Source organism: Parasteatoda tepidariorum, chromosome 1 (genome assembly GCF_043381705.1).
Source record: "Parasteatoda tepidariorum isolate YZ-2023 chromosome 1, CAS_Ptep_4.0, whole genome shotgun sequence".
NCBI lineage: Eukaryota > Metazoa > Arthropoda > Arachnida > Araneae > Theridiidae > Parasteatoda > Parasteatoda tepidariorum.
Window position 1 is genome coordinate 40,535,312 of NC_092204.1, and position 11,656 is coordinate 40,546,967.

The window sequence follows — 11,656 nt, forward strand, 5'->3', positions numbered from 1 at the left end:
ATGTTACTGTTTGTATTTTGAAATATATAGCAGCGCGTTGAATAATAATATTGTTTATAACGTGCTTCAAACAAACCCTTTCAGATGAAATGTTAAAAATTTCCATAGGCACACGCATAATGAAATTCGAGCTTTTTTTTGTTAGTTTATGAACATTTAAGATGTGAGTTTATCCCACTAGGCTTAAAAGTCATTTAAAATATAACTTTTTTTAAAAAATAAATCAGGGAGTAAAAATAGCTTTCATACACGGGAAAAATTGTTCTGACAAAAAACTACAATTCTGGCAATAAAATAAAAGATATTCAGTATTTAAACCATTCACTTGGTTAATTTTTTCGTTCATGTTCCGTTTGGTAATTTTTTCGTTCATATCTAAGGTAGCATGGTAAAATTACAGTACTTTTTTCACATATTATACAACCATATTTCATAGTTAATTTTACCAAAACTATTACCAAAGCTCTTCAATAAAAATTACCGAAGTGTTTCTTGCTCCCATAGAGCGAGAAACACAGTACATTTTACCTTGTTCTACTAGTTTTGACCATACTTTTTTCCTCAGAAACAGATTGGCTAAATTAGACTTATGTCTTTTTAAAATTTGTGAGAGGATTTATAAAATTTTAAAGGTTAAAAATTTTTTTTTGTAGGAAATTCATTTAACATGGCATAGCTCCCCCAGCAGAGTTCCTGTTTTTGGTTTTAAAAAATATTTTATCAGATAGCACTGCAAATACTAAATCCTTAAACCGAAGAAAAATAATTTAAATATGCATTGAATTTTTTTCGACGTCTTTCAATGAATGAAAATCACATTAAAATATCTTCGAAATGTTCACATTCAGAGTCAGATAATGGAATTTTTATGCAACAAAAGGAAAAGGTAAAAATCAACTGAAGAAACATATTGTGCTAGCCGTTGAATTTCTTTTTAGCCATAACCAATAACTGTGAGTAAAAAATTATGCCTGGACACATCAATTTGCTTCAAAAGTCTAATACACTCAATTATATTATGATTCAAAATAGTACACGTGATAAGAAAGGTGTCAAGCTATTCCTTTCTTTAATTACACATATCTTTATCATATATATTTTGTTTGGTTAATGTTTGAATGATAGGAATGGATTAAAATTTCGTACTTGCAACTAGAGAAGAAAAATACGTGATTAGGCCCAACCATGTGATTTAAAACACACTCTTGGATCTGTTGTTTTTGTTACTTTACGTCGCACTAGAGCTGCACAATGGGCTATTGGCGACGGTCTGGGAAACATCCCGGAGGATGATCCGAAGACATGCCATCACAATTTTGATCCTCTGTGGAAGGGATGGCACCCCCGCTTCGGTAGCCCGACGACCTGCGCGCGAAGTCAAGCACTTTACGGTAGCACAGTTTAACGAGGACCAATACCGCACACCCTCGGTCCCTACGCAGACTGATCCAAGTGGTCACCCACCCGCACACTGACCGTAGCCAGTGATGCTTGAACTCTTGGATCTAATCACGTTGTTGTGCTTGGCGGTTTAACGTTGCAACAATTAGGTTTGGCTTATTATCATAATGAATAAATTTTTGGATCAGATTTAATTGGATACCCGTAAGCGATGTCACGCGTGTGATGTAACGTGTGTGTGTACTTCAAAAAATATATATATCATGACCAAATACTTGAACTTCATTCTTTGGATCATTGTTAAGTATCATACTAATTACATTTCTCCGGATGCCCCCCGAACATGGGTGGGCGGGGCTTTGATCATACTAATCACATTTTTTGAATCATTTAAATTTTCGCTTTTAATGCAATTATTTCATCACCGTTGCCATCGGAGAAAAAATTATTTGAGCCTCTTTTCCGGGGTAACGTTAGCCTTTTATACATATTTGGAATACTCAAAATGTATTACTTATTTTTAAAAATTTAAACGCTTTTCCTAGTTGGCTTCCTTTTAAAGTTAACGTTCCATGAAAAATGCCAACAATGTATGCTAATCGCGATATTTCCCTATTCTATCTTAATCGGCTGAATGCACAACTCTCCAAATTTATAAACTAATTGCTATTATAAGTTAAAAGTTTAGGCTATTAGGGTCTCACCTAAATTGTCCACCTATAATCTTCGCCAAAGCCCATCGTGGTATATGCTAATCGAGGAAAATATGTCTTCTCCCCTTCAACACATCTTGGCTCATTTGAAAGTCCAATGTGTGAATCCCAAGGCGTTCTTTACACAGCAGGAGGAATCGATAATGAGAAAATGTCATTCTCTTCGCAGAAGCAGCCTGTCAGAAAGTGCAATGAAGCTGTTCCATTTTTAGGCATGATCTAGTGGAATATTATTGGCATCTGGGCCAGAGGGGGTGACTTAAAAGCAAAAGAATTATCTAAGAATGGAATTTCTATTAAAATGCCAAAGTCTGTGGTAATGATGATCTATTTTCAAACTCCTGTCTCTTCAGATTAAAGTCAGCTGGATAAGATTGAGTTATGCTTAGCATTTTGATACTATGCGCGTATTCTTGTAGCAAATAAAGGTTAAGGGATAAATATCTAGCCAGCTCTGATGCGTATTAACACCTAAATCAGGAATTATAACATAAAGTATGTTGCCTGCGTGCATTTATACAATTCATACACTCTATTTTCTTGTGTTTTAATTAATTACGCGTGTTTCCATACATTTTCATTGATTACTACGTATTTTTCATATGTATACACCTGTTTTTTCAAGAGTTGTTTCATTTATTTGATTTCGTTACTTCATATATTTCTATGAATTTTCTAGTATTTGCTTCATGTCTCTCAATTGTCTCTTACTTCATGTATCGCATGGAAAATGAGACTCCATAGGCTGCTGTAATTTGCACTGTTACGCAACTTGACAATCTTATTACATATAGATGTTATCGTTTCGTCAAAATTTCTTATATAATTCTATTTTATTCTCCGACCAGGTGACCGAGTGGTTAGCGTGCCAGACTGTGAAGCCGATGGTTGAGGGTTCGAATCCCGCTCAGATGTTTCTTTCTCTCTCTCTCTGTGTGTTCTATGTCCTTTCTCCTTTGTGTGTGTGATTGTGTGAATGTGACCACCCTATAGACGAGTTTGTGGTTGTGTGACGTGGGCGACGCTGCTCCACCGACGTGGCTTCGCCACAGGTGCCCACTGGGTAACGAGAAGAGAGCAGCAGTTCTGGCATTAATGAGGCCAATGGGTCAATGTCCCAAGTACCCGCCATTAAAAAAAATTCTCATTTATTCTATGTAATATTTTTCAAGAGTTTACAGAACTGAACTTTAACATGGATTCCAAATTATTGTTAAATTCTAACTGAGTTATTAATTATTATATTTATTGACTAAATTGAATCAGTGATTATCAATTATTCCAATTGAATTATTTAATTCAATTGGAAACTATGAAATTTTAACAACGTCAAATATAAATGTTTTTTGCACTGCCATGCATATGGTTGGAATAAGATTTCGAAAATTTTAAAGGTTAAAGTTTATAGATATCTAACGATATCTATAATTTTAAATGGCCTAGATTTATAGCCATCATAATATTCGATTATTCAGAATAGGGGAAAATGGGGTAAAACCAGCAAGCTTAGATTTGAAAGCAGATTGAAACTAAACCATGACACCTAGAAACTGAGAGATTTGATCAAGGTATTCATTTAGTTGCGTAATAATACATCATTTCCGAAAGTTCACTGATGTACTAATTTTTTTTATAAGTGATTTTTTTTTCATAGAGAAATTCAGATCACACTGTCTTACCCCACTAGTGAGGTAAGATAATTATACATGCAATTTGTATGTAATATAGTTAGTTATCTTCTTTCTCCATTACAATGCAACTTTCGTGGGCCCAGCACATCAAGAGGCAAGGCAGAGTAGTGTCTGGTCTTACCCCGTGACCAAAGGTTATTGAGCTAAACCCTTATTGTTTGTTAGAGTATGAATCTTTGGTGAACAATATTAAGCTGAATTAAAAATAAATTTTTATAAATGTAATTACCTAGTTTAAAATGACCTAGTAATTTAGTAATGTCCTACTTTGAGGCTAGTTTAAAAACAAAAGAACATTAAAGAGTTGACATAGTAAAAAAAAAACTTATGTACAAACACATCTATACAGATCATGAGAAATAGTTTTTAACAATACGTCAATATGGTGGGTCTTCTTCTGAATTAGATAAGAGCAATTCAGGGTTTGTCCACCTAAAACAGAACTAATTTCGACAAAATCGAGATACCCCCGATCTAACCCCACTCTTCCCTGTATTATTTTGATTTTTACGATATATTTTTCTTAGCATGCCTGCATTTCGTAATTTTTTTTTATAAATGACATTTTGTATAGATATTTCTTTTTTAAATTTCACAAATGTCACAGAAAATAATTCAATAGCTTTATGACATTGAATTTTTAAATGCATTGGATTAAAATGGAAGGTTTTAGCAGTCTCTTCATTTAAGGACGTTTTAAGTAACTAACGTATCGACCATAATTGCGTTTGTTTTCATAAAATGTTTTGATAAATTATTTCGTAGATATACTTAATTAAAAAAAACCTCATAATCTTCAAGTATATGCAGATCGAAGAAAATTCGACATCCTTCAATCGGTAAAGAAAAGGTGCCTATTTTCAAGACTCACTGGACATGAATGAAAAGAAAAAAAAAAAGGGATTTGAAATATAAAATGTAAAGTTGAAAATAAGAATGAAAAATAAAATTGAGGAAGCAAAACTAATGTTGTGTCTCTCCTTTATTTATCATTTTTAATTAGCAACATTACGTTTTATACTTCAAATTGCTTTTGTTTTTTCTCATTTACACCTGGCAATCACCTGATCACCTGGCAATGGGTGGCTATTTTTGAGCTCTTGAAACAAGTCGAACGTTATATTCATCAGCATATTTTCGAAGCCAATGAAGTTTTTTAATCAAGTAATCTTATTGCACTGTAAAAAATGTATACACCAATACCATGAAACTTTTTTCGTTTTTGATTAAACTTTTACCTGTTATATGCTCCAAGCAAAAATTTCTTTGTCTTAGTGACGAAATAAATATCGTCAGTTTTTCAAGAAAACAAATTTCATCAAAATTAAAAAAATATTTCGTCATTTAATAGAAAAAAATCACATGAGGCATTACGAGTGTTTCAATGCATCTAATGGGCGGTATTGTTGATTACTTTTTCGTGGGCACTATATAGGTAGATTAACATCACCCTAACAGCACAAAAAAGACAGACAGAACGGGGAGATAAATGACATGCATGGAGAGATCTTTAACGATAAGTAATGTTTAATCAAAGAAAGCACATTTTTTCCGTCAGATCTCGTAACTTAAAATAGTGCCTACACTAATTAGTTACCATATTTGAGATCACAATCTTGAACCATTAAGATTGAGTCCTAGTACGTGAAAATCTGATCATTAGATCAAAAATCATTCGGGGTGGTTTTTTTTTTCTTTTTTTGAGCATTATACATATAATCATTAATAACTAATATTGAAAATCAAAATGAATTTCACAAGTTTATATCAAAATGCTCGACGTGGGATTCGAACCCCCGATCTTCCTAGCATGAGGTCAATTCCTTGTCCGCCATACAGCTGGGTCGACTTATTTCGTCTTCTAGTTTCAATCGTCTAGTGTTCATTTTAGTTAACATCCTATAATGTACTGCACTGAGGTTCCGAGATGAGGAAGCGTTTTCTCATAGATTTGAGAGTTCGCGTTTCGTCACAAATCACGTGATTTTGTGACGAAATGATTTTCAAAATTAACGAAATACAGCTCAAGGATTGCTGATCTTCAAAAGTAAGAGTAACATTTCTGAGAGTACACTTCAGCTTCTTATGATTAATTATATAATACTTTAAATGTGGTTCAAAACATGCATAATAAATAAATATGCTTTCATCTAATACTTCATCAATAAATGCAATTCAATTATAAAAATCTGAGAAAATCAAACTAATGTTTTTATTTAATTAACCGGTAAATGTTTCTTAGAGCTAACCACTTGGAACTAAGTAAAAACATAAAAGGATACAAGATATGGTATTATTTTATCTCATTTAACTCATTTCAATGTGAGACATATAACTTTACCCTTAATAATTATATGATAAAACATACTTTACTTTAATCACTCAAGGAACCACGCTTAATGATTTGAATAATCTATTTAAATTACAAAACGTTCCTCTTAACAGTTACAGTTATGCGTAATTTGATTAATGGTAATTACTTTCACACCGCTAGCTGTGAACCGTTCTTCTTAAAATCTTAACGGTTATTAAGGGAACCTATTTACTCTAAATTTATTTTGTCTAGAGTGATTTAGCCGAATGTTAAATCTTGTAAGTGATATAAACACAAGGATGAAGTGCTTAGCATATTTTGGAGAAAAAGAAAAATTAGGGTTTGTGACTATTCAGTTAGGCCATTAATTCAGAAAGCAGCGAAATTATGGCAACTCATTCATTTATGTTTGCATTTATTAACAAAGCAATCACAGGAAATGACAAAAAAGACTATCTGTAGGAATATTTAGAAATAACATCAATATATTTAAAAGTGGTTCAATTTATTGTTGATATAAAGCTTCGAAAGTTTCAGCATATTTTCAGAAATTTATTGTAGTTTTTTTAAGGTAATTCTAACTCAAACTCTGAGTACTAGTTATTTTAAGTACTCAATATCTTTATGGTACCCATTAAGCTTAAGATTTCGTTAAAAAGTATTTTTTTTCAATGATCTGATAATGATTTAGGATTTAAAACTAAATTATTTTATCATCGAGACTTTTACTTTAAACCCAGAAACATCCCCTACCCATAGAGCTTTTGCACCCTTTTCAATTTATTCGGATGTGCTGGTATCATAGAGACTTTTCTTTTTTTTCTTCTTTTCTCCAAGCTTTGGACATGTACCTAGGTCGTCATGGACTCTTTCCCATATAGCCCAAAGCTTGGCTACTGGTCCGGCTCTATATCATAGAGACTGCATGATTTCGGTCAACATGCTTATTTTCATTACCACAAACCTTCTAAAATGTTTAATTCCACTGTTATATTATTCTATTTTAAAAGCCATTCAGAAATCATCGATTGTTTGAAAAATTTGTTATAATGGATTTTCTACTGTACGGTATTCGAAATATTCAGATTGCTACGTCCTGCTTTGGAAATCAAGTGAATAATATTTCGAAGTTTCAAATTTTGTTTCATAGTGTGCCAACGTAGTTGTTAGTTAAATAGTTTGATTAGGTGCTGTTATCTCAAAAATATATCTATATCTATTTATCTATATCTATATCTATTTATCTATATCTATATCTATATCTATTTATCTATATCTATATCTATATCCATTTATCTATATCTATATCTATATCTATTTATCTATATCTATATCTATATCTATTTATCTATTTATCTATTTATCTATTTATCTATTTATCTATATCTATATCTATATCTATCTATATCTATTTTCAAGTGGACCACCATTTGCAGCAAACTAGTAGCACTTTGAGGACAGAAATTGAGAGACGCCTGTTGAAATTGCTTGATATGCAGTAGAAAACATTGTTTTACAGTTTTTTCCCGTCAGCAACGCCATCTCTTGACAAACTATGTAGCTTGTTTAAAATTTCTCAAGATAAATTCTTAAAAATTTCTCAAAATAAATATTTTAGAATTTCAGAACCAGCAAACTGTATATTTCTTTCAGCTTATGGTCTTCGTTAATTCTTTTTTTTGAAATCCCTGGTCATATTTAGACATACGGTACTCCTTGCTTGCATTTTTCAAAGTAACGTTGCTTCTAAGCTATATTGGTTTGAATATTATGCTCAACACGAAATGTGTACAAATTGAAATGAACATAACGAGTAGAAACGAATGCAAATTAATTAGAATGCTATGCCAAACACAAATGAACATATACAAGTTAAAGTGAACTAAACGAGTACAATTGAATTAAAATAAATTTTAATGTAATGCAGAACACAAAATATATTGCAAGTTTTTCTAGTAGACAACTTTGAAAGAAATGCTAAACACAAATTAACATATACATATTGAGGTGAATATAGCAAGTAAAAAAGAAGTTAATTGGAATGTAATTCCAAACACAATTCAACATGCATAACGAGCACAAAAAGCGTAAGTTAATTTAAATGTACTGCTAAAGACAAATTAACAGTAGGGGAGAGTGGGGTCAATTGTAACATTTTTTACTTAACTAGTTTTAACTAACAAAAAATCCAATATATTGTTAGTATTAATTGACAGACGAGTAAAGTAGACTATCCTCTACTAGAAAAAAAAACCTTATTTTAATTGTTATTATATTAGTTATTAACAATATTTGACAGTCGTGCATTTGTTACAATCGTCCCCACTTACGGGGTCAATTGTAACAGTTCATAAATTCAACTAAAACATAGTTAATTATACATATTATCATAGTTGTGATATATTTTTTATTGATCAAAATAGTAGTGATATTTTAGAATTAAAAATAATAATGAGCAGAGACCTAAAGGGTTAAACTTTTAACTTTAAGGGGTTAAAAATTTTAACTTATGCTGAGAATGGTGACAAATAAAATAATGTACATGCAACATAATATAAACGATATAGGAAAATATTGGTGGTTCTTAAAGAGTTAAGTAATGGTTTGTAAACATAAGATTATTTATTTTCAGCTGTTACAATCGTCCCTTTACTTATTGTTACAATCGTCCCCAAGACGGCATTTCAGCTTCATTTGTTAAATACAATGCTAGTTAATTAACAAAACCAATTTTTTTTTGAAATGTTAATTAAGGTGTCCACTTACATATTCGGTTATTAATTTTTATTTGTTTAAACAGAATTACTTTGTTACAATATAATATTCTAATACCAAAAAAAGTACTTAAGTAGCGTGAAAATATCTTTTGTGAAGTAACTCTTTCAAAAGTACATAAAAATGGTTCCCAGCAGGGGTGTTCATGTAGATTTATTAAATACACCTTGTGTGCCACCTAGGAACCAAATCTAGAACCCAACATTCGAAATTTTTGATCTGTTACAATCGTACCCTGTTACAATTGACCCCACTCTCCCCGACAAAAGAGAGGAGAGAATTTGCGTTACCAAAAATTATTCAACTGCGATAAAACATTCTCGGATAAACGTATTTACTTTGGTTAAATATTTTTAAAAAAAGAAATGCGGAAAGAACTATGATTTTTTTTTAAAAAAGATGAAAAAAAATATTTCTAGTTCATAACATCATTTTGATTACTAAAGAAACCTTAAGAAAGTGTAAAATCTAATTAAATAGAATTTAATTAATAATTTTTTTAAAAATATTAATTAAATCTTACGTAAAAATATTAATTAAATCTTACGTAAAAATATTAATTAAATTGGGTTTTTGACAAGTTATCCCAAAATGAATTTTATGTCCTCTATTAATGTTCCATTTAAAAAATAATGGTTTAATAATCTGTGTTTTTTTTTCTTTTGTGCTGCTGATAGAAAACGAGAGTGTAAGGAGTGCGTTTGGACGAGGTAAGTAAATCATTTGCTTTAATGGTTTTTATGGTTTTGCTTTAATGGTTTGTGTATCCGCAATTAGTATTATATGATTGAAAATAAAAAATTTATTGTATGAAATAACACTTAAAGGGATGAGGCATGAAGCTCAATTACTATAAATATTTCTTAATTACAATATTTTGGAAAGAACTAATTCCTTGAAAAACACTGTAAAAGCTCCATAATAGAAAATTATTTGTATTGTTTTAAAAGATTTGCGTAATATGAAGAAAGCCAACCGGTCTGTGTGGGGGGCAGGGAACTGGCCTTGCATCAGAAAGGTTCTGGGTTCGAATCCCGGGCAAGGATGTTTCTTTCTCTCTGTGTGTTCTTTGTCCTTTCTTCTTTGTGTGTGTGAAGGGGACCCGCCCTATAAACGGGTTTGTGGTTGAGTGAATGGTGTGGCAGAAGTCGAATTCTTGGCCATAGATGGCGCCACTGAAAAGCAAGAACAATCGCACCCCCTCTGCCTAAACAGGCATACGACAATAAATAAATAAATAAATAAATAAATAAAAAATATGAAGACAGATAACATGACTGATAGATATTTTCTCACTATTGACTGTATTAGAACAAATATAACAATTTTAAACATACATAATTTTTAGCAAAAGTTTGAATTTTTACTCAAAATTGCGCTATAAATCGTTTTTCTCATATTTTTCAATCGTAGAATCGTAATTGAGTGCAATTTAAAATTTATTTTATTTAATTATTTATTTTCTTTTGATTTTCAATAAAAAAAATACAATGAAATAAAAATATCAGGTAAAAATTATCATAAAACGAAGCATGAGTTTCAATTATAATTGAATTTTCTCAATAAGTTACTATAAGTTTAACGGAAAAAATATATCATGATAAAACTACTAAACTCTACCACAGTTAGGATACGCTACAAAACCATATTTTATAGTTACTTTTTACCAATATCATTACCAAAGTGTTTAGCTGTTTAGTAGTTTTGACCATATTTTGTTTCTCAGTGTTACATTTTTAAAAATAAATAAAAGTAATACAATTTATTTTTTGGAGCTAAATTTATTTTACTTTAATATAATAATATTTAATTAGTCACCACGCACGAAATTTTATTTATAAAAAATATGTAAGTGAATAAAAATGTAATTTGAATTCTATAATTTAGCAGTTCTTTAAGTATAATTAATTTATTACATAAAAGTGTAAAAAAAGGAATTTCGTGTAGAAAATATTGAATTCTTTCAAAATATGAAATATGTCATTCGTTGATAACATCACAAACGCGAAGGAAAAAAAAAGTACGTTTATGCGCTTGGGAAAAAATCTATCTATTTGCCAAATATATCTTTAGGATTCCATTTCCTGCGAGAAATAGTTGTCTAGAGCAAAAAATCAAAGAATAAAAAATGGTTTCGTTCAAATTTTATGCCTTTTTGAGTCCCAAAAACTCTATTTCGGCATGCAACTAAAACGAATAATTTGTTTCTAAGGATGATTTTTACATTTTTTGTAGCCCCTATAGCGTCAAATAAAGCTTTTGATAAAAGCGAAATTCATAGAAGAAGCGCTTTTTAGAGTAAAAATTTTATTTCTCTTTCAAGAAATTTCAACATTTATATTTCAAAGTTCAGAATGAAGTTAAAAAAAATTTGAATATTTTAAATCGCTTTTAAAGATAGTTAAAATTTTTGATAGTTAAAATGTTTTGTTCAAATAATTTTAAAAAGGCTTTCCTTTTCTATAATAGATGCAATTATAATTGCATCTATTATAGAGGAGAGTGGTGTCAATTGTAAAATTTTTTACTTAACTATTTTTAAATAACAAAAAATCCAATATATTATTATTATTAATTGACAGGCGAGTAAAGTAGACTATCCTCTACTAGAAAAAAAAATTAAATACCTGATTTTAAATATTATTATATTAGTTATTAACAATTTTTGACAGTCGTGCACTTGTTACAATTGTCCCCACTTACGGGGTCAATTGTAACAGTTCATAAATTCAACTAAAACATAGTTAATTATACATATTATC

General features: G+C 30.5%; 1 protein-coding gene across 1 annotated transcript in view; it reads left to right on the plus strand.

The window, feature by feature from the left end:
• The window catches only part of LOC139425233 (uncharacterized), a 185,371-nt gene that overhangs the window by 158,677 nt on the left and 15,038 nt on the right, over window positions 1-11,656 (plus strand). Inside the window, exon 2 of the mRNA XM_071179177.1 lies at window positions 9,572-9,604. Coding sequence (XP_071035278.1) covers window positions 9,572-9,604 — 33 coding nt within the window. The remainder of the gene's footprint in view (window positions 1-9,571; window positions 9,605-11,656) is intronic.